We start from the raw sequence: 23,696 nt of genomic DNA on the forward strand, positions 1-23,696 counted from the left end.
CTGCCCTAGATGATAATTGGGTGGCCCTTGTGTTAGTTTCAATTGTTTTCTCGTATTCATATTGTAGGGGGAGTTTTATATGTGCTGTACTACTTCCATCCCTCTTTCCCTTCCTCTCGCCACCACGTAAACTGCCCTAGACGATAATTGGGCTGCTCTTATGTTAGTTTCCATTGTTTTCTTGTATCCATATTATTGGTGGAGTTTTGAATATACTGTTCCCTCTCCCTCCCTCCTTCCAGACATTACCCAAAAAGGAAAAATGTTAATGGAGATAGGGGTAAAGATTGGTATTATTGGCGCGCTGGTATCTTGTTTCCTACTTAACCAACTGCTCGTGTGTTGTCATATATATACTTTTTCTGGGTGGCTAATCAAATGGGTGGTTGGTTAATCAAATGGTGAACTCTTATGTTATGTCATGGTACTGCTCTCTCTGGTCACCAACTAAACAAAACCGGCCAAATTATGTGACCTCATCAAAACAGTAAGCTGGCCCCTAAAATGGTAACTCGGCCCCTTCCCCCAAGAGTGTGTGGTTTGTATTCTCGGACGCTTTCACCTCTCACATCAGCTGTTTCCAAAGGCCAAAAGGAGATCAGTCAGGTTCTAGTAATTATTTTTAACATGTGCTTGGGTGAAGAAATGTTTAAGAATATTACCCTACATAGCAAAAGTTTGGGAGTAATACTATAAAACTTGAGAGAGAGATTCAACCAAAGACTTCCTTCAACATACCTTCCACCTCAATAGTCCTGTAATATCTTCCTGACAGCTGTGAAGAGGCTGTTCCGGGAGGCTAAGGAACTGCGTGAGGCCACCGAGGAGTACTATGCCCAGCCCCTCGAGGACAATCTGTTTGAGTGGCACTTCACTGTCAGGGGCCCGGCTGACTCGGAGTTTGATGGCGGTGTGTACCATGGTAGGATCATCATGCCGCCAGACTACCCCATGAAGCCTCCTAACATCATCTTCCTGACAGTGAGTAGAAAGAGTATCTTATTAAGCTTCATGAGTATATATGATAATTATTTTATTAATGTTCCTGAGTGTTTGTGAATCATCTCTAGCACCTTCCTTCCCTTCCTGTTTACTAAACAGCTAAATAATCCTTTGAGACCAACAATATCTACCTCAGTATTTTTTTGGTAATTCATGAGTGAGAATCATCCTTTATGCTGTTAATTGCTGTGTATTGGAACATCAGAATCACCTCCCAACACCTTCCTTCCTCTTCTCTTTGCCAGCCAAATGGACGCTTTGAGACCAACAAGAAGATCTGCCTCAGCATCTCCGGCCACCACCCTGAGACGTGGCAGCCCTCGTGGAGCATCCGTACAGCTCTTCTTGCCATCATCGGGTTCATGCCCACCCCAGCCAACGGCACCATAGGTTCCCTTGACTACACAGCAGCGGAGCGGGCAGCCCTGGCCAAGAGGTGACCGATTTTTATCCTCTGAAGCAGCCCTATGCCCTATTGAGGCTGTCTGGCATCTACTAGCCTCCTTATATCCTTGTGTGTACTTCTGATGAGATTTTAAGCCTTGCAATATTCTCTGATAGTATTAGCTCTTGATGGTGGTATAGTGCATACTCTCTTCCTGTCTTCACACTATTGTACTTATCATTTTCTTTGAGCGTTAATACAGTGGAGGTTCATTATTCCTCATACATACTGCAACACATCCAGGAAAAGTAGCAACATTCTTAATATAACTTTACATTTCTCTACCTGCAGATCACAGGAGTTTCAGTGCCCCCAGTGTGGCTCTGTGTCGGCCCAGCTTCGGGAACGAACCAGCGACAACCGAGAGCTGCAGGCAGAGGCGAGGGAGGTGATGGGGAAGGTGGCTGTGACGGTGAAGGTGAGTTACCCTTTCCATTCCCTCCCATCATAAGGTGTATTATCAACTACTTCAAGGAGGACAGTAATGTTTTTATCATTAACCATCTGTCTGTCTGTTGTCTAAAATATGGATCGATGTTTTGTCACCAAATTCATATGGGAGCATCCTTAGGTGAATATCTCAAGCTAATCACATGTTTGAAAGTGGCTGGGTACTGGAAGGAGTTTCCTGGTTTGGCCACCTTCTGATAAGATCCAATAAAAATTTAACAAGGAATAATGGCAGCCATCCTTAGAATAAAATTGTGGCCAACGTGGCAGGCTGTGTTTTCTCTGGAATCCACTGGATGATTCCATTTATATTTTGGTCATGCCTTCACATTTACTCCTCCATATGATATATTCATACCCTCATAGGAATTGAAATTGAGGAATCTTCGGGGATTACTGTCTTTCTATGTAGATGCAGCATATGCCATGGATTTTAATATGTTTATTTTTGAAAAATAAAAATCCATCCACTCCACATCATCTACCTTTTCCTCTTTACCACAGATGGACAGCAAGGAGGAAGGAAGCTCCAGCAGCAAGAGTGAGGCACCTGTGCCTTCCTCATCCCCCTCTGACAGCGAGTTGTCCACACCACCGCCTCCGCAGCCCACTGCCCCGGCCTCATCCACACCTGGCACCCCACACACTGCTGTGGAAGAGCTTACTAGTGACTCCCAAACTCCCAGCAGTTCTCCAGTTCCCAGTCCACCCCAGGAGGCAGAGGATGCGTCACCTGAGATCCTAATGGAAGGGGCGCCACCCACCCGTAATGTAAATGCAAATTCAGTCCCATCCATAGCAGTGTCTGGCCAGGGTTACCTCTACAATTTTGTCCTGTCCTCCGCGATCTTCCTTTTCATAGCATTAGTGGTGCGAAGAATCTTCCTCCTGGAGGGGGAGACACCTGAAGAGTTTGATGATATTCTCCTCTGATGCGTGACTTTGGGTCCTCTCGGAATGCTTGTGATATGTTAGGTGTTGTGTTTACATCATCACCCACACATCATATCCCACCACCTCCACACCACAGCCATAGCCACAGTGCCACCACAACAGGAACTTTCCTCAGCAAGTGGTAGCATTTGAGCATACCACAATAGTACCTCGTGGTTAGGGTTATCCAGGTGTTTGTGTGTGTGCGTGTGTTTATTTATGTATACATTCAGTTCTTGGTGCTGTGGTTTGAATGGTCTTGTTTTAGTGTATGATTTGCATACAGTTCCTTCTCATCCTTCAAGATATGTAAGTTATTATTGCCTTTCTTAGTTTCTTGGACTTGTCTTAAGGCTTTAAGTTATAGATCAACATGTAATACTTGCATAATAATGTTAAGTTAAACTTTACAGGTTTGAGTGCTATGGTTGAGTCGGTCAGATATTATATCTTCCTTCTTCAATGCTGGTATTTGTTGTCTCATGGTTTGGAGAACAGGAGAAACATAAGAAGTGGGTCTCATTGTGATAACTGAGGTCCCTTTTGCTGAAAGATTTCCAGTCTGTGGTACAATCAAAACTAGTGTGTGTGCTGGTGGGATCTTGAGTTTGTGAGGGACAATAAGACTATACGTAGTTCTAGTCGGCACTATATAAAGGAACTACTCATTTGTTGTTATTATTTGAGACGGTCTAGGATAATGTTTTGCTTTTGTGAGTGCAGAAATCAAGATATACTAAATATTTAGGGAGATGGGAATATTATTTAAATGTGGTTAGGATAACTGTGTGGAGTATTTCACATTGTTCTATATATATGGTCACCCAATCATTCATACACTGAGTAAAGATACACAAACATGTTTAATATTAGAGACCTCAGAAGGGAATTAACTATCTTTCATTGCATGTCTAATGCTAAATACTGACCATGATATCCCAACTGCATTAGTTGCAGCCATTGTCCCATGTAACACGACATTGAAAGAGGGACAGGGCAAGGCTCCTTTTTTGTCTTCCCTGCATTACTCTTGGTTCAGTACAGTGATGGGCCAGCCACTGACTAAAGGATCAGAAGGATGACCTACAGCAGAAAGCATTCATCTACAAAAAGCTGACTACAAAGATGATGATCTCACTAGAGGGGAGGAAGAATTGATGGTTGAGATAAGGAATGAGGGATGTCACAGTTTTCATCGCGAGATCTTTGCTTGACTACGTACAGTACACACCACACAAACTGAACTCTGCTGGGAAAGAAGATTTTGGGGTTTGCTAGACTACAGGCCAATTAAAATGTGACATTTTTCTTAAAAAATGTAAGAACTCGATATGCTCTTCTAAGCTCTTCAAGAAGCAAAAAGTATTTGCATGTTCAAGTTTAAAAAGAGGATTCATCAGCCATTTTGCCTCATGTTGCCAAGATTTAGATACAATTTCAGGATTTCTGGAGGTATAAAGTCTTCATCTAGTCACCTTTTTTGTTAGGTCCAAGGTGTGTTGCGGTCTAGGTGCCATAGCTGCTCAGTGGAGTCATGCGTTGAACCTGTGTTTGTACAGCCAAACCTTTGCTGCTGACACCACTTCCCTGTGCTAAGCCAGGTGCAAGGCAGAAGTGTTTGTTCTATACATTATACATATTACTTATACCTACCAGAAATTAGGCTCCAGCTATGTATTTAACTTTAAATACCTGTCCTTATGCAATTTAATTTCTTGCCTAGACATATGATTCATACTTTATTTTGTGATGTGCTTCTTACTAAATACTAGCCTGCCAATAGCATTTCTGACATTACAGAAAATATTAGCATTTCAGCAACACAGTTTCTTTGATTATGGCAAGGATTTGTGAAACGAATGTGTCCTTTCACAGAGATGCCTTGAAATATGTCAAAAAATGTCGTTATGTCTTAGATTATCCTAAAGTAGTGCTAGCAGCAGACAGGTGGCTTGTACTGTGGGAAATCAGGGAAGAGGTGGTAGCAGTTGGAGGCAATACTTTCACAACCATAGAGTTCTTCCTGTCACTGTCTGAGCCTGTGCTGTCCTTGTGAGGCTGTGCTGCTCCTCACTCCAACTGGACGACCTCACTTCCTTGATCCAGCACCTGTGTATCTTTGCTCATTGTTTCATCAGTCTTGTTGAATAATATAATAAAACAATACAATTCCTTGAGTTTGTCATTCAGCCTTTAATTAGTTAGTTTTTACTGAGCTATATTACATGACAAGAATAACTTAAACCATAGAGAAGCTATACATGTGCTTGCATGCACTGCAAAAGGGTGGAAGAAAGGCAAATAAAGTATAAGCTTACGCTCATTCAACAGACACACAACTTAGGTGGGTTAAGGCATATTTTGGTCATCAAAGCATGACAAGCCTCCTGATTAGCTGGCTGTATGCCACAACAAAACAGGCTTTTCACCTGCCTACTCAGATGATCCAAAATGGCAAACATTGACATAACTCAGTTTATTATATAATAGCCTGTATTCTACGATGGACATGTTTTGTAGTAACTAAATCTTTAGGAACTAATGATGATATTCACATCTGGTCTTTCGCCATTTCCTTTGTTTGTTCACGTGTGACGTCACTTCAATCAGTCTTCAACCTCCTCCTTTCCCTCTTGCTTTGGCTTGCAGCCACATGGCAAGCCAACTTGTGACCAAGCAGGACCCAGTGCCCCTAATATCGTGGCTTGAACTCAAGCGAGACATCACGGCCTGATGACCATAATGCCTTTACTTTGAAAGGACAAGCCATTTTGTTTCCATGTTTTACTCCCAGGATTTCAAATGTACGTGAAAATTTTATTATACAAATTAAGCTTTGACTATTCAGCTAGTGTACTCTGTTGACTAGTGGGACCAAGTAAATTTTTTAATGGACGGAGACTCATGGACAAAAGTTTTAATCAGCCTATGGCAAATATCTTTTCAAAGAGGATGTAGGAAACATTCCCTGTATGAACACCTTTAAATTGTTAGTACTATTCTAGACATAAAGGACTAGAAAAAATTATGAAATTCAAACCATAATCATTAAATATGTATCTACCCTCTGCCTCCATGGTGCAGAGGTTAGCACACCTAGCTATGAAACCACAGTCCAGGTTTGAATCCCAGCCTGGACGGTCAACATGCAGCTCACCCAGCTGTTCATCCTCCTCTACAGGCTGGTCAATAAATAAGTACCTGAGGAAACTTGAAGAAGGTAAACACTGGTAACCCAGATGTCAGACTGGTCCTGTGTCCCATCGTAATAGGTTCTTACCTACCACAGGCTAAAGGGCCAACGCAACAGAGATGAGCACTAAGGCCATGCACAGCTATAGTGTATGCCCCAATCTTACCTTAGCTTTATCTATACCAGTAATGGACCTTTTCAACTTGGCATCCTTAGATATGATATCTACTGTATATAACTGTATATTAGATGATTTATTGCAATATATGTAATTATAATTTATATATTATATATTATACAAATATACCTCATATTTTATATAAAAATCAATAAAAAATATATTTTCATTAATATTAGTCGCAATTTCCTGAAAAATATAACAGCATCTGTCCTCCCTGTGCTGTGATGTGACAGAGCAGCTTTGCATTCACTATCAAAACCAACATTAATACTACTGGTCAAAACCAGCTGAGATTCACAACATGCTGGAGTGATGACCAGCACACGAACATACCTTGGACAGCATTGCAAGAGCCTCAACTATGCCATAAGGCAGTAAGGCACTTGACTATACAGATCAGAACTGCTCTGATTGTTTCTTTTAATTACACCTCCAATAAAATGATCAGTAGCATTCACTCACTACTAGTCTAATGCTACAGCAAAATCTAAATGTCTAAAAGGTTTTAGAAAACATTTGCTTACCTACTCACAGTTTGGTGTGTATCTCATTCAACTTGGTGAGAATGTTCCTTCATGGTGTTGTGGTTAACACACCTAGCTTTGAGTTCACAGGCTTGGGTTCGATCCCGGCCTGGGACAGCCAGCACACAGCTCACCAAGCTGTTCATCCTCTATTTTGGGCTGGCTGTTAAATGGATACCTGGAGAAACCTGAGGAAGGTAAACTCTAGTAACCAGGATGTCACACTTATCTGTGTCCTAGGGTAGTGGGTTCTTACCCCTCATAGGCTCAGACATACACACATGAAATGAAGAAAATACAAAAATATACTCCACTCACTGCTTACTCCACAATTAAGTAGTGCTTTGAGAAAAATATATGAAGATTGTTATCATGACAACCATCCCTGGAAGCAATATAAAACCTTAAAACTACAATTACTTAAGCTGTCTGCAAACAGGTAAGGCCCCTTGAACCAAGACTCCACCAGGAGGGTGCCTCACTCCTAGTCTGAGCCAGAGCCAGAGCTCCAGCCACCATGGAAGCCTTTCTTCATGCCCTTGTGCACCATGTAGCCTCCAGCCCCCATGGCTGCCAGGGGCACCCCATACTTCATGGCTTTCTTCTGTAATGGCAGAATAAAATGGTCAATTCTTCTTCTAAGTTATGATGGTGTTAACAAGTCAATATTTTCTCTTTTTTTTTTTCAAGAATTATTATACTCATGTCATTTAGTGCTTCTTTACTCTGCTTCAACTTACTGGATTGGCAAGCATGGAAGCCCCAGCAACTGCTCCCCCAGCTCCCATCACCTTATTGAGGAGACCCCCGCCCCCTCCCTTTCCATGTCCTGGGTAGCCCCCCATGCCATGTCCAGAGTAGCCCCCCATGCCATGTCCAGGGTAGCCCCCCATGCCAGGGTAGCCCTTTTGACCATGGGACTTCTTCTGTAAAGACAACATAATTCATGCACCCCATTCTTCCTCCTCAGCTAGTGACTACAAAAAAGTGAACTATGAATGGTTCATGACTGAATGTCTGCATAATTATATATTTTTTTAACTTTTGGCAGAGATTATAACTATTATTGCTTTTGAGTTACGACATTTAAGTGCCATCCATGCCTACATACATGGAGAAATTGACAGACATTTTTACCCTCTCAACAAAGTTTTGTTATCCCAGTTATGTAGTTTGGGTTAGTATAAAATAAATTAACAAACAAAACACAAGCCTGTCAGATGGTACTCTGATGAACCGAGCTTCTGCATGTTACTGGACCCCACTACCACCAAAAGTCTTCCCTCCACTCACCCCTAGCAGATGTGATGCCCCCAAGGCCCCTGCTACTGCTGTTCCTGCTCCTGCAACCATCCCCATCAGGCCCTTGCCTCCCATATTGCTGCTGGAGTGACTAGGGGATGCATGCTGCAATTTCAGACAGGATGGAATATTAAAATCAAGTGGAGATAGTAAGAAAATTTTTACTCAGTAACTACACTTTTTTGTCCTTTTCTTCATACATTGACATTATTCAATTAATGTGTTACTTAGCTTTTTGTGTGGGGTTTTCATGTTGGTTCATAATTGACAAAAGCTATTGACTTTCTTAAAATTAAGTAGCTACAGTTTAGATATTTTGCTTATTAGTAACACATCACATATATAATGATATGGAAGGCCTAGCAGCACTGTAGTGTGTGTATGTGTGTATGTGTGTGTGTGTGTGTGTGTGTGTGTGTGCATATTCATCTAACAGTATACAGCTAGTGTTATCCTGTCTCCATAGCAACTTTTGTCCATCCTAGCTAGAAGGTAAATTCATGGATGATCTCTCTATTATCTTTGCATCCTGACTATTCCAAGTACCACTTTTTCTATAAGGAAAGGCAAACTTCTTTACACCTTTTCATCTATTTATGTAATCTTCCCCTTGTCTTTCCACCATTCCTTTTCCTGTCTACAGGCTTCAGATCTTATTTCTAAAACTGATTCCATGATTACTGCAAGTATTGATAAGTAAAAATTGGTATACCTACACATTGTATGTCAATTCTCTGAATTCTAGTCACCATAATTTTTGTTTTTTACCCTATCGAATTTTGAAAATCATGTTATAGTTGTGCAATCACTGCTTAATCCATTAATGTCAATCAAATTAACCCATCTTGCATAACAGTTGAGATAAGTCAAGAAATATGAATATTTTCTGAGCTAAGGTTTGTGTATTGGGCGACGGAGATGTCAGACGCATTGCCTGCCAACAACCAATCAGAAGCATCCTTACACCACACCAGCTTAAGTGAATGGACTATAGTTCCATTTTTTCTCATGATGTTTCAGGGTGTTTCAAAACACAAATATAAATAAACAGCATTGCTAGTGTAGCTGTGTTTCATAACAATGCATGAAGACAGTATAATGCCATTTACGACTATGTGGTATATTAATCAGTGTGATTCTTATTACGACAACCTACTAGTAAAGAAGTTGACAAAGTATAATTATCATTTCAATGTTTCAGTATCACTGCCATCAGTGAATCCATAAAGAGTATCATTACAGGTAGGATTGTCAGCAAAAAATCAGTACATTCGTAGAGTAGGCAAGTGAACAAGCAAATGAGCATGAGATTCTTAGGAATAATATCATATTGCCTAGTCAAAAGATATATCTACATGTCACTAAATAGGTTAATAAAGTATGTAGGTGTTTGTGTGTGATTATATATTCATATACATTTAGAGATAGTATACTGTTTAAGACATACTAGTTTGGAGGTGATTAAACCTGAGACAAATGATTAAATATTGTCATGGATGCACAAGCCTTGACAATGCGCACTGACTAATTACTGGTTTCACTGAGAACAAAAGGTAGCTCAGCAGATGCAACACAGCCTGCTAGAACCTTGGACCTACACCGTATTGAGATGGGGGAGCCCCTGGCATGTAGGACTGCGGCGGTTGGTTGTAGTTTGGTGCAGCTTGTTGATAGGGTTGGGCACCAGGGTAGGCAGGGGCATAACCTGGTCCCCCAGAGTAGGATGGTGGGGGTTCATAGCCTGGCATGGGAGGAGCAAAGCCTGGCTGGGGCGCCGGTGGAGCTTGGTTATCCTCGATCCAGACACAGGCTATGGTGACGTCCTGGTTGGTGCTGTCAATGTTGAGGAAGGCGAGGGTGGCTGGGTTGGTGCGGTGACTGAAGGATGCGAAGTGATTCTGGTTGATGGCAATCTGGATGGGTGGGAGAGTATTGGTGATGACTATAAGTTGGGGGCAAACATGACAGACTTAAGAGTATACGTAATGACATTATTCTATGCAGTAAAACCTGACATAAGATAAAGTAATACATGATGTGCTTGTTGAAAACATTAGCACACTTGAAAGTAAACAGTCACCAAAAGAAAGGTAGCTCCTATAAACTAAGAAAAACTCATAACTAACAAATTTCAGATGAAAAGGGTCTCAAGTGAGTCACCTTGAATTCAGCAGAGTCACACAGTACTGTCAGATCAAAGTTTTGGCCTCGAGCAAAGGCTGTAGAGCTGGTGGCTTCCTCCTGCCCCCAGCCAGCTGCCCTTGTGAAGGCATTGCGGCCAATAATGCCTTCAGCCACTCGTCCATAAATACACAGACCGATCTCATCTGTTGGATCCCCAGCCTGGCCTGATTGGAGTTTCAGGACAAATCTGAAAATGGAAGAAACATTTGTTTTTTACAGAAAAGGAGGCAGCTTAAGGACACACACACACACATGAGAGAGAGAATACAAAAATGTTTGCAATGGTGCTGCGTTGAAGTCACACATACGTATCTTTGGACAAAAGTGTTAGATTAACTCAAACTTCATAAATAGAGCAGCAGCACACACTCCACATAAAAAAAAAAAAAAAAAGAGCATATGTCAATGTCACAGTTCTGCCAGACGACGACTAAAATTTTCTGTCAGTGACAATAAAAATATTAAATTCAACCGAAGGTTTTCAAAATCAACAATGAATACTTTTCAGGGGAAAGTTATTTTCATGGATTGTGAAAGTTTGAAAAAATATAAGATCTTGCATGTTTTCCAGGAAACTTAAGTTTGCCTGGAAAAAAATATACTTTTCAAGTTTTGTTGGGAGGGGGGATGCCCTCCTGAGCCTATGTTGAAAAAACATGAGGTTATGGCAGGAAGTGTGACTAAAGTGTGGAAATATTACTAAATGTGGAATAATAAGTGTATGCGGAAAGAAATGTTAGAAGATAAAAACATTAAGCAATAGAAAATTATAATAAACGAGGAAAAATGTGTTGATGAAGAAAGGAGAATGATAACAACATGCATGTGCCAAGAATATCCCTCACCTGTTGGCAGAGGGGGTGAAGGTGCCTGTGACATGGAGAATCTTGCCTGGACCGAAGCCTCCAGGGATGGGGGTCATGCTAGGCTGACCCTGAGTGGAGAAGGGTAGAAATAAATAAAAAGAAGCCTTCACGTCACCTCTGCAAGCAAACTTTTTCCCACAGTCTCTACAGCATCACACGTGACTAAATTTGCAAGTATGTTACCCTGAGGAGGAGGATAAGGAGAAGTATAAAGAAGATTTTATCATGCACTTCCAAAGACAACACTTTATCCAAAGCTTCTACAATATTATAAATAACTACAATAATTAAGTCCACCAGTGAATTAGCGACTACAGCCCCTTCATTTAATTGGGTCCTTCACAGAGCTGGACTTGCCATCTGGTGGCCCTGCTGGAGCCTCTGCCAGAGCCAAGCCTGCGGCCAGCTGGGGTCCAGCGAGGCTTAATTGACTTTTTTCTGTACCAAACTAGCAAAACATCAGAATTGTAATGGTCACTATCATGTTTACACCAAAAAATCTGAGTGCTGTACATTATTCATGTCATTGTTATGAACACTGTTGGCAAAATAAGAGCATTTATCGATATATCCTATAACACTCCATCCCGTGGTTAATAGGAATGCATCAGTGCAGCCTCTTGGGTAAATATTTCCATCATGCAAGAAAAGAGAAATCAAACAAGTCTGGCATGGTGCTGGCATGCCACTGTCTCAACATGATGCATTCCTCTGTCCCTCCAATCAGCATGGGAGGTTGTTTACACTGCTGCTAAACATATCGCATGCTGCTGGCAGCAAATATTATACTGATTTCATATTTCTAATTTAAATCATAATACATACATCTTTAGCATCTTATCATATTACACCTGCCATCTGGTGGCCCTGGTGGAACTACCAAAAATTAATATGCATGCAGCGTACGTTCATATAATTTTTCTTACTAGTTTTTTGCTATTATTTAGATATCATATATTTTTTCTCGTAGCTACGGTATAGAGACGCTTGACTTGCTAGTAATATTTAAGAAATGGGGAAATGCAAGAAATAGGAAATTTAAATATATTTTCCCCCCACATAAACAATCGTCACATGCTCTATGTTGTTCCTTTAAAGTTCCATATAGTGAATGCAATAATTTCAAGATGCTAAAGATATACGTATGTATTATGATTTAAATTAGAAATATGAAATAAGTATAACACTTGCTGCCAGCAGCATACGATATGTTTAGCAGCAGTGTAAACAACCTCCCAACCAAGACCTCCTGTGCTCTGATTGGAGGGACAGAGGAATGCATCATGTTGAGGCAGCGGCGTGCCGGCCGGAAGAATGTTGTTGCAAAATTTTAAACACTACCTTACACCACTACTATATGATTTTTAGAGCATGACACCATGCCAGACTTGTATGTCTTATCTTTCCTTGCATGACAGAAATACTTACCAAGAGGCCGCACTGATGCATTCCTATTAACCACGGGATGGAGTGTTGTAGGATATATCGATGAATGCTCTTATTTTGCCAACAGTGTTCATTACAACATAAATAATGTACAGCATGCAATTTTTTTGGCGTAAACATGATAGTGACCATTACAACTCTGATATTATGCTAGTTTGGTACAGAAAAATGTCAAGCAAATGAAGTATTCTATGCACTCCGCATGCTATTATTTCAGTATATCAGAAGCAGTAGTTAGCTAGATTAACCATAAAATGTCTCTAGGGAGTTGCTGGGAAGAGTTTCATTTGGTAATAGATATGGTACTTTAATTTAACATGCTTTTCCTTTTCTTCACATATTCGTTACCTTATTCCATCTGATAGCTTCTCTCAGGGGAATGGAAATGATAAGACAGTCAACAACTAATAAGTGCTGTAATCTGCCATCTACACATATAAGTGGAAGGGCAAAACTATTTAAGGTTTAACTTACTGGATTATATATTGGGGATCCCATCTTTATGCTTCAGGTGGTGTCCTGGTCTGGAAGAATAATGCAAACAGATAGGAGACAATATCACAGGCCCAACACTGCTGCTTCTCCAGATGCTTTTTCCTTAACACACTTTTAATGTCATATCAACATCACTGAACTTTATACAAATGTTAAGCATTCGATATATGTAGCCCAAGACCCTCACACAAGAGAACGAGTATGTGGATAACTTGTATGCTTTGAGGGTTGAGTGCCTCATATTGTGTGTACTAAGTGTTATCTTATCTTGCATTACCATGTATTCTGACACCTAACAACTTCTTGGCTCACTCCTTCTTTAACATAAACTGTGTTCAGTTTCAATGTTCACTTATCAAAGAAAATTTGATAAGTAGTAGTATTAAGTACACACCGGTTTCCTAAAATTTGTATCGATGATTTGCCTGCGGTATCTTGGCACATATCAAACACAAAATCTGTACTTGGACGTCACCTCAGTCCCAATATGGTAAAATTGTAACCTATTGCCGCTTATTGGTAAAAACTGCTTATAAACTAACAAAACCTCACCTTAACATAACAGCCAAAATAGTACCCTAATGCTGCAACAGATTGTGTCTCATCAGTGCTAGAATAGTTGTTTAACACCACTAATGATAGTAACTACTGCCATTTGGTCTACTCAATAAACAGTGGCAGAAGTATTTGATATTCACCAAGCTGTTGCCACTCTGTTTTTAAACCTACACAAAAATAAGAATGACCACAGACTTAATAAGTACACTATGGGTATTCAAACTGTGAACTCACCCCTTCCCTCATAAACACACACAAAGTTAGTATAAGATGATGGTACTACACAAGGTCGCACACACTTTGTATTCCTGGGACGCGATACAAGACAGCTGATGCACCACCTCACACACGGAAACAGACACAGGCTTCAAGGCTTCAAGAAATTTACTGTGCGTGGGCAGCGGTGTGACACGTGTGGCTACAAAAGGGTGACGGGCTATGGCGACATATCCGGTTACGTAAAGCCTGAGAGTGAGTCATAGAGGGAAAATACTCACTTCATTCATTCATCTATAAAGACTCCTGATAAACCCTCACATTCCCTCTAAAGACAACACCAACCCAGGCCTGGTCACAAATCCCGGACACTTAAAATGGAGACCCAATGACCTCGTTTCTACACATTAATATAGTATGGCCGAGAATTGCATCAGAGTGTATCCTATCGACTGCTAACCAAGCCACCTCCTGCCCCTGCCCCCTGACCTCCTCCAGCACCCTCCTGACCTGACCTAGCATACTCACACCCTGGCTATGATGTAAGGGAGTCAGCAGCTGCGTGCACGAGGGCGGCGGGTGAGGAAGTGGGACGAGTGTTGTTTACATCCGTGGACGCGGCGCCATTTTTAAAAACCCGGATCAGCTGATAGTCCCGCGAGATTTAAATATCATAAAATGGATTCAGGTCGTGAAAGGTTGTATATTTTTGTGTGTTGATTAGTTCTTCTGGTATATGCTCAGATGTATTCCACCAATCTACCACTGAACTCGCGCTCTGCCACTCTGGTTTTTCTTTAACTATTAAAAAAAAAACGAACTTATCGCCACGGAAAACGTAGTTCACCATATTGCCGCTAAAACAGTATGCTACCCTATCACCGCTGAAATCTGACAAGTGAGGAATGTTCGGAGAAAATGGTTATCAGTGATTATTAACACGTTCTAGTCTAGCAACGAAGTTAAGTGAGTCACCGGACTGAGTTGAGTGAATTTCTAGATAAATACTGTTCTTTTCTGAATTTAAGTGTTCACAAGTGGTTAAATCAGCACTCAAAACTTACGATATGGTATATATTTTCATAGTTGCATTACATTTTCAGTATTATTGAAGTAACGATTTATCATATATACATTATTTTTTGAGGTCATAAAATATATTCTTACACACTTCGATAAGGCTTTGTAGGTATAACATTTGCTAAGTGTGTCATGTGCGCTCACGAACAATACTTACGTATTTTTGTATAGCTGTACAAACAATGTGAAGTACAAATCTTGGCCTACATAAAATACAACAATCATATTGGTAAAGCAAATCTGTAAAACAATCACGAGGGGGCAAAAGGCTTATATGGATTACATTGAAATATTTAGAGTTCACAGCAACCAGAGAACCAAAGGTTCATGATAAAGACACAACACAGCACATTATTAGACCATGGACTCCAAACTTTTCTTGGTGCGACCCAATTTAGGTTTATGCATTGCCATCACGCCCCCGTTGCATACCTATGGATAGCACAGTGCCCGGTGTGTGAACAGCTCGTTCATCCATTAAAATTTTTAGCTGTCTGCTGGAGGAGGCGATCCTGTTAAGTATCCTGTGACCCTGTTCTGGATCGCGACCCGCACTTCGAAAAACCCTGCCCTGAGCCATTAATTCCTCCCTAGTAATCCAAACCAGCATACAGCAAGGAAACATACATATTGTCACGTAAATATAGATATGAACGTATGAATCACAGAATACATCAGTTACATATTGCTTCCATGGCACAGCACATGCGATTATTTATTGCAGCTACTTCGCTCGTGCCTCCGTCAGTAGTCAGGTGAAGGCAGGTAGCTGACGGCGGGGTTTGTGTCATAGTCAGGGAGCGGCATGTAAGGCCTCTTCTCCTGTTGCTGCCGCCGATTCTTGCTTCTGTTTCTCTCGGCAGGTTTGTTTGTGGCGTTAGTCTTTCTGCTGCTGCTGCTGCTGCTGCTGCCTCTCGTGCTGTTCTTCAGAATCCCGGGTTTCTTGGCGGCTTTCTCCTGACCCTTTGAGGGACTTTTCTCCCGCCGTTCCGGGGAAGACGAGGGACGGCGTGTTCGGCGTGTCTGTGAGGTAGCTCTGCGCTGGGAGGAGTGTCTGTGGCGGGGCGGTGACGGGGAGTCTCGACGGTGGCGGGTGCTGCTCCGATGCCGACGAGGTGGTGATGGGGAGTCGCGACGGTGGTGAGTGCTGCTCCTCCGCCGACGGGGTGGTGACGGGGAGTCGTGACGGTGGCGGGTGCTGCTCCTCCGCCGACGGGGTGGTGACGGGGAGTCGCGACGGTGGCGGGTGCTGCTACTCCGCCGACGGGGTGGTGACGGGGAGTCACGGCGGTGGCGGGTGCTGCTCCTATGCCGACGGGGTGGTGACGGGGAGTCGTGACGGTGGTGAGTGCTGCTCCTCCGCCGACGGGATGACGACTGTCTACGCTGAGGTACTGGGGAGGATGGCTGCGAGCGGCCCCGGCGCCTGGGTGGAGGCGAGTACTCCTTGCGTGGCGGGGCGCGTCCTATTGTTGATGCTGGAGGTGGCGGTGGGGAGAAGTTCCTGTGTGAGGGAGCGTAGCCTCTCTGAGGTGGCAGTGTATTGGAGTAGCCTCGTGAGGGAGGGAGGTAGCCTGGCTCTGGTGGTGGGGGGTAGTCATGTGGTGAGGGGAGGTAGTAGCCTCTTGACGGGGAAGGTGGGTAGTCTTCTGGTGAAAGGGTGCGGTAGCCCATAGATGGCGGGGGTGGGGGGTAGTCATGCGGGTGTAAGGGGTAGTCATCTGGGTGTGGGGGGTAGGCATCTGGGTGTGGGGGGTAGGCATCTGGGTGTGGGGGGTAGTCATCTGGGTGTGGAGGGAGGTAGTCATGCTGAGGGGGAGGGGAGTAACGTCTTGGCGGGGGGGAGTAGTCTCTCCGCTGGGGGGGCAGGGGGCCATATCCTTGTGGTGGGGGAAGGGAATACTCACTTGGCGGGGGTGGTGGGTAGTCTCTTTGTGTATATGTTGGGTAGTCATCCTGTGGTGGGGGTGAATAGTCCCAAGGAGGGGGCGAATACCCTCTTTGGGATGGTGGGAGGGCGTAGCTTCTTTGTGATCGGGAGGGGAAGCCATTGGAGGGGGTAGGGTCGTAGCCTCGTGAAGGTGGGGGGTAGTTATCAGGAGGGGGTGGCATGCTCCCCCTCCTTGACTGCCTCTCTAGTGCATAGGGGGAAGGGGCTCGGGGCTCATCAGGTGGGTTTAGTAGCCAGTTGTTGGGGAGAGCCTGACGTTTTCCGGGGCTTGTGGACTGGGGTGGGGGCGGGAGCGATTGTGAGTAGTTTGGCCATTCTGGGGCGTTGCGTGGTGGTCCAGGGCGGAGCTCAAACTGGCTGAGGTCAAGGGTAACGTCATTAAGGTCGTCCGTATAGGATGACCCTCTGCGGGCTGGCATGGTGACGCTTGTATACCTGTAGAGAGTGCGACAGGTAAGCTGGGAAGGAGAGAAAGGGAAGTTGAGGAGAGGAAGGTAGGAAAGAGGGAAAAGGGTCACCTGGGGAAGTGAAAGGTAAGGTACGAGAGGAAGGGACGCTGAAGACAGGTGTACGCAGGGAAGTGGCTGGGGAGGAGAGAGAGGAAAGTAGAGGAGATGGAAAGAGCTGGTAAGAGACGGAGGGAAAAAGGCCACCTGGGAAAGAGGGAAAGGAAAGCTAAGAGAGGAAGGGATGTTGAGGAGAGGTGTACACGGGGAGGTGACTGACATAAAAAAAGAGAGAGAAGATGGAAAGCTGCAAAGAAAGGAACAAAATGGAAGAAAGAAAAAGTTTAGGAGGAGGAAAAAGCATAGGCCACCTGCTGAGGTATATTAAGGTAAGCTAGTGGAGAAAAAAAAAAAGGAAAAAAAAAAAAAAAAAAAACTCGGTAGGGAAAGATTAAAAAAAGAGACAACTGTAAGAAATATGATGACATTCACTTGAGAGAGAGAGAGAGAGAGAGAGAGAGAGAGAGAGAGAGAGAGAGAGAGAGAGAGAGAGAGAGAGAGTAAGTAAAAGCGAACAATAAAGAAGTGAAACAGAACACCACCACCATCTGCAGCGTTATTTGGTTTGTTATGGTGTCGGAGCCGCACTTCACACACACACACACACACACACACACACACACACCTGCTAATCCTATGAGGGAGTATTGTTGGTGTCGTTGGTGTTGATGGTGGAGGTGTTAGTGACGTAAAGGTGTTGTCGTGGGTAAGAAAGCTTAGCATTCCTCTGATAGCGTGGCCCAGGGTGTGGAAACGGGTGTGGGCGTGCGTAATGGATCGGTGAAGTAAGCTGTGGCATTATCTTGCGTCCTCCGTTTCAGTCAATAACAACTGTCTCTTTAACCCCGGCAGGTGACTACTACTATACTACTACTACTTTTTTATAACAAAAACAATAAATTTATGATAACGACAACAACAACAACTACTACTACTATAACAACAAATACTATGCTTAAACAATTACTACCACTATTTTTACTACTTATGATGATGACGCCCGACAAAAAATGTTGAATGGCTAATAACACAACACACCCACGTGACAAAAATTATGCGGTGTTATTATGAAGGCTTAATTAATGCCCAACCACGCACCAGTGACTCACCAGCAACAGTTAATTAGCAACGACAATTATCCCATTACCAGACCTGGATTACCTCACCCTCGAAGCATGAGGCAGAGTGGCATAGACGAGGCTAATCTGAGAGTGCCTACACCTTGGGCACTGAGAACACCTTCATCTATGGTGTTATTTGTTTTGTTATGTTATCGCTACTACACTTCACACACACTTGAGGGAGTGTTGTTGGTGTCGTTCGTGTTGTTGGCTGTGTTGGTGACAGAGGTTAGGATATCAACGTTACATTCCACTCCTAAAGATCTCTTAAGTCTATCAAACCAACGGGAACACTTAATAGTATCTTGAATAAGGTTTTCTTGGGGCAATTATACCCTAGACATGTCCATTCAGATGCACAGAGAAGGTTTGGATATCATAACATTACATCCCACTCCTGAACATCCCTCACAGGCTTATTATTCCAGCAGCAACTCTTAACAATGTCATGAATGTTTTCTTGAGACTATCATCGCCTAAAACAATCCTCAGAGGCACCAAAATGTATAGATTAGAGAACTATAACACAGAAACAGCACATCCCATAAGGTCGTCACCACACTTCCACACATAACTGTCACAGCACCTATAACTCTTATATAACACCTGCTGTATCATTAACCTTTGCTCCTCTCTAGACGCCGCTAACCTAATGAAATCCACACAGATTCCTGAAGGTCCAATCAGCCACAGACCCGGCCGAGCCTCCCTATCAGAGATTAAGGCAATGGAAGCTATAGGGAGAAAAAAGACCAAAGGGAATTCAATCTCTTGGACCGAAGTAATTGGACACCTCTAATCCTGGGTCTGAAGAGAACAGTCCATCACGTAATATTGGAATTCACGTCAGCTGCTGTTACTCAACTTTCAATTTGCCTCTCATATGTCAACGTACTAGTATTAATGGATAACTTTATAAGTATTTAAGGTAAAGATCTCCGAGCACTTTAGAAATATGTATATCTATGAAAAGGTAAAAAAATATATGTTCAGGCTGAAAAAATATGAAGCTTAAAAATAGGTAAATAGGTAGATGTATAGGCAGATAAATATACAAAAAGAGGAAGAGAAAGACAGAACAAGGGATTAAGAGACAAAAAAAGATAGATAGATAGATTAATAAATAGACAAAGATGACAAGGGATTTAGATGGAAAAAGGCGATAAAAACAATAAGCTAGACAAATACAGATAGATAGATAAATGGATAGAGACAGAAAGACAAAGATAGAGAGGACAAGGGATGAAAAGGATTACAAAAGAATAAAAGCAGTTTTAACCACAAGCGAGTATGAAGTGAGTTACAAGACCCTGCGCGAGTGGCTGACACAATCTCATGACGAACACCTCAATGCTGGTCCCGGGAGGTAAATTTCACCTCCCTGGGCCATGAAGCTGCCCCCTCTTATCTGATAATATCTTCAACAAGCTCACGGCCGTCTGCGTCAGCCTCCTCTCCTCTCCCTCTTCTTCTTGTCTCTTCTCTCTCAACTCTTCTTCCTCAGGTTCTCTCGTTTCCTCTTCTATTTTTATTTACCTCCTCTTCGTCCTCCACTCCTCTCTTCCTCCTCTCCTCTCCTCTCTTCTCTCTCCTTTCTCTTCTTCTCCTTCTATTCCTCAGATTCCCTCGTTTCTTTTATTTTTATTTATTTCTTCAGACTCTTCTCTCTCTTCTCCTCTCCTCTCCTCGTCTCTTGTGTCATCTCTCCCCTCTCCTTCCTCAGATCCACTGGTTTCTTCTCTTATTTTCATTTACCTTCTCCTCCTCCTCCCCCCCTTTTTTGCTTTTCATCTCCCTCGTAATCCTCTCCTTTGTTTCTGACTCCGCCTCATCCCTCTTGTTCCTCTCCTTCGTCTTCTCCAGGGACTCTTCTTCTCCTCCGTGCTCAAGTTTACTCCCATCCACGTCTCCTTCCTAGGCTTCCTCCTCCTTCTCCTGTTTCTTTTGCCTGTTTCTCCTTCTCCATTCTTTTCTTCTTCCATTCTCTTTGATCCGCCCTCTCAGTCTCCTCCTCCTCCTCCTCCTCCTCTTCCTCCTCGCAGCATTTCTCAACACTGACACGTGATATACGGCTACCTCAGCTTAGACTTTTTCCTCTCCTCCTCTTCCAACTTCTTTTTTCTCTTCTTAAGTCAAGTTCACTACTCTATAGAGCCTTCACTTTCCCTCACTAACACACTTCTGGCCTACAAACACCTATGACGTTGACATGTTTAGATCAACCTTTCCAGATACATCTGAAATCACTTAGTTTCCTCCCTTGAAGTTCTTGCATAGTTTTCCCTCCTCGTGGTGAGCCTCACCCTATATTATCTTCCTTTGGACTTTGGACTCTTAACTCTCCCTTATACTACGTCAAGAAGGGATGACTACAACCACACATAACGTTACTACTACTGCTGTTGTTGGAACTGATTTAGAGGGAACCTGCTTTGCTCTCTGCCTAACCTAACGTAACCTACGAGCAAAGATGAGCTCTTCCACACACCTGTCTTTAAAGTACCTACGAGACTCTCTTGTTATACTCTCTCACCGTCCTTGTGATATGATTAAATTCACGCTCTCTCTCCCTTTCTCTTACAGCATATGGATGAACCCTTACTTCCTCTTCTTGCTATGATGAGGAGTGCCGTGTCTGCCGCCAGTAGTGAATGCTTGGCGTCACCGTGGGGTTCTGCGAGATGGTTTGTCTAGTACCGACGACAGGTCACATGAGGACGATACACCTCCACCGCCGCCGCCACCACCATCGCCACTGGCACCGTCGACCGTGTTCCCCTATCTTATCTTCCACATTCCACGCCATTACTAATCGTATCTTATTTATTAGTTTTATCTTTTCCGTTAACCCTTGACAGTCAGATGGACAAGCGTAAAATACGGGTGACTTAATCTGTATTTAAGTTTTTTTGGAGGAAGAGAGTGATCAGGGGAAGGACAGCAGTGTGTACAGGTAACTATGTGATGTTGTGCATGACGAGTGAGCTGACGTAAGTGTTATCAGCGGCGACCGATTGACTGATAACGTAGCTACAGCCATGCAGATAAAAACAGCCACTTTCATCTTAACTCTCTCTCTCTCTCTCCTTAGTAATCTGTTCTTTATTAGAACAGAAAAATGTCTAAGAATAATGTTAAATAATGTAAGTAAAATGTAACTGTAAAGAGATGGAGCACCAGGACACCTCTAAAACGTCTCTCTCTCTCTCTCTCTCTCTCTCTCTCTCTCTCTCTCTCTCTCTCTCTCTCTCTCTCGTGGACTGGAGCAAAACACCTTTAAAGTGCTAGCCAGGTGTTTTCAGTCCACAGTTTCAATTTGTCACGCCGGCCATGCGCTAAACATAACTGGGGGATGCGGTTTTCGGAGGTGGGGAGGGGGAGGGGGGAAAGGGAGTTCATTTTCTTTTTTGAGGGGAGGGGGGGGTCATTTTTTGTGGGAGGGATTTTTTTTGCGGGGTGGGTGGGGGGGGGAAGGTTTATTTTTGGGAGTTCTTCGCGGAGAGGAAATAGGCCACATTCTTACACTTCACGAGTTTTTCATTTTTCTTTCCGGGATGCTGCAAATTCCTTTCGTTTTTTGAGAGGGGGGCGGGGGAAAAGAGGGTTTAAGTTAGTTTTTCTTCAGTAGATTTCATGTTTTTTTTTATGAGGAGTCAATAAGTTAATCTTACAGCACATATCAAGTGGAGGTTTATCTCTTATCTTCCACGTGCCCTCAATTCAGGTGAGTTTACATACGGAAGGTTTTAATGGAATCTACGTGCAATATCAGGTGAGTCAAACCATACATAAGTTCCTATTAGAATCTACGTGTTAACATTCCAAGTAAGTTTCTATACATAAGTTTTTAATAAAATCTACGTGCAATAGCAATCCAGTTCAATTCACATTCGGAAGCTCTTAATAGAATCCACATGCAACAACATTCTTTTTATCTCTCATTTTTGTATTATATTTATAGCAGCAATAAAATGTATTAATCTCTATTCATAAATCCTGCTTCTAGTGTATGTCCCTCGTCATTTTTGGTGTAGCTAATAATAACATAAATAAACGTAAAAAAAAAAGATACATAAAATAATTCATCGCATTTGACGAATTAAAGTAAAAATGGCACAACAAATTAATCGGCTTATGGTATTACAGATATTAGTTTCCCCTTTTTATGGGACGAGTAATATTTATTTTCCTATACTTTACGTGCTTTTCAATTTTAGTGAAGTTTTAAACATGTAAATAATTTCCCGTCGACTTCATCCTCAGCGCCTGAACCTGGAAATTACGTCCGCCAGGTGTCAGAAGGTCGCGCCGCCAGGTACTACATCACGTCAAGGTGTGGATTGTGCGTTGTGCGCTCTCTCTCTCTCTCAGCACGTAGGAAGGAAAATAACGACCCCAAATGGATGATCCGCAGACTCAAGCATGAGATAGGCTTGAAGAGAGGAATTTATAGGAAAATAAAGAACGGAGAAACCCACCTCAGGGGTAGGTATGTTGAGCTAGCCAGGTTGGTGAAGAGGAACACCCGCCTTGCAAAAAGAAATTATGAGATTAGGGTAACCAACGAGGCCAAGAGCGATCCCAAGGGCTTCTTCAAATTGTACAGAACGAAAACAAGGGACAGAATTGGACCGTTGAAAACAAACACAGGTGAGCTCGTTGAGAATGGAGAAGATATGAGTCAAATGATGAATGACTATTTCCTTTCAGTTTTCACGCAGGAAAATCTAACAACCATTCCGGAGAGAGTTCAGGTATATGAGGGCGAAGAGAACGACAAGTTGAGGGATGTGATCATCACTAGGCAAGTAGTCCAGGATGAGATTAGTAGGTTGAAGAAAAACAAATCGCCGGGCCCAGACGAAGTATTCGCAAGGGTTCTGAAAGAGTGCAAGGAGGTCCTCAGTGGCCCACTTACCGATATCTTTAAGATGTCGGTAAATTCAGGGTATGTGCCCAATCAATGGAAAGTAGCTAATGTGACGCCGATTTTCAAAAAGGGAGACAAGTCAGCCACCTCAAATTATCGCCCAATTAGCTTAACATCAGTTGGAGTCAACTATAGCCGGGAGCATTCGGGACCATCTAGAGAAGCAATGTTTAATTCATGATTCACAGCATGGGTTCACAAAGGGCAGGTCTTACCTTACTAATCTGTTGTCCTTCTACACTAAAGTGATCGAGGCGGTTGACAGAGATGAAAACTATGACATATTATATTTAGATTTCAGTAAAGCGTTCGA

At 42.8% G+C, this 23,696-nt stretch overlaps 3 protein-coding genes across 7 annotated transcripts in view; 1 reads left to right on the forward strand and 2 right to left on the reverse strand.

Annotated features, from left to right (window-relative positions):
• The window catches only part of LOC126980399 (carboxypeptidase B-like), a 43,541-nt gene extending 42,560 nt beyond the window's left edge, over nt 1-981 (reverse strand). Inside the window, exon 1 of the mRNA XM_050830297.1 lies at nt 739-981. Within this exon, the coding sequence (XP_050686254.1) occupies nt 739-921 (183 nt within the window). The 5' untranslated portion in view covers nt 922-981. The remainder of the gene's footprint in view (nt 1-738) is intronic.
• Nucleotides 934-2,830, forward strand: LOC126980629 (ubiquitin-conjugating enzyme E2 J1-like). Its single transcript, XM_050830732.1, has 4 exons — nt 934-981; nt 1,248-1,438; nt 1,739-1,865; nt 2,402-2,830. The coding sequence occupies exons 1-4, from the start codon at nt 934-936 to the stop codon at nt 2,828-2,830; spliced, it is 795 nt and encodes a 264-aa protein (XP_050686689.1).
• A 2,169-nt stretch (nt 2,831-4,999) lies between these two features.
• LOC126980398 (uncharacterized) lies at nt 5,000-21,231 on the reverse strand. Of its 5 annotated transcripts, none has more exons than XM_050830296.1 (8): nt 21,056-21,208; nt 13,001-13,050; nt 11,060-11,148; nt 10,191-10,401; nt 9,629-9,943; nt 8,022-8,135; nt 7,469-7,654; nt 5,000-7,332 (listed from the first exon to the last, which is right to left on the reverse strand). In XM_050830296.1, exons 2-8 carry the CDS (start codon nt 13,022-13,024, stop codon nt 7,213-7,215), a joined length of 1,059 nt encoding a protein of 352 aa, XP_050686253.1. In that variant the 5' UTR covers nt 13,025-13,050; nt 21,056-21,208; the 3' UTR covers nt 5,000-7,212. The 5 variants fall into 5 exon arrangements, with proteins under 5 accessions (XP_050686253.1, XP_050686249.1, XP_050686252.1 ...); XM_050830292.1 differs by lacking the exon at nt 21,056-21,208 and adding an exon at nt 14,324-14,447; XM_050830295.1 differs by lacking the exon at nt 21,056-21,208 and adding an exon at nt 13,879-14,034.
• Nucleotides 21,232-23,696: the final 2,465 nt, after the last annotated feature.

This window comes from Eriocheir sinensis, chromosome 44, assembly GCF_024679095.1.
Source record: "Eriocheir sinensis breed Jianghai 21 chromosome 44, ASM2467909v1, whole genome shotgun sequence".
Classification (NCBI taxonomy): Eukaryota; Metazoa; Arthropoda; class Malacostraca; order Decapoda; family Varunidae; genus Eriocheir; species Eriocheir sinensis.

Excerpts from the sequence above, each read along its gene's own strand:
- LOC126980629 (XM_050830732.1), top strand. The coding sequence starts at position 934 with ATGCCGCCAGACTACCCCATGAAGCCTCCTAACATCATCTTCCTGACA. Across the intron at positions 982-1,247 it reads CTAACATCATCTTCCTGACA|CCAAATGGACGCTTTGAGAC; the intron begins GTGAGTAGAAAG and ends TCTCTTTGCCAG. Across the intron at positions 1,866-2,401 it reads AGGTGGCTGTGACGGTGAAG|ATGGACAGCAAGGAGGAAGG; the intron begins GTGAGTTACCCT and ends TCTTTACCACAG.
- LOC126980398 (XM_050830291.1), bottom strand. The coding sequence starts at position 17,245 with ATGCCAGCCCGCAGAGGGTCATCCTATACGGACGACCTTAATGACGTT.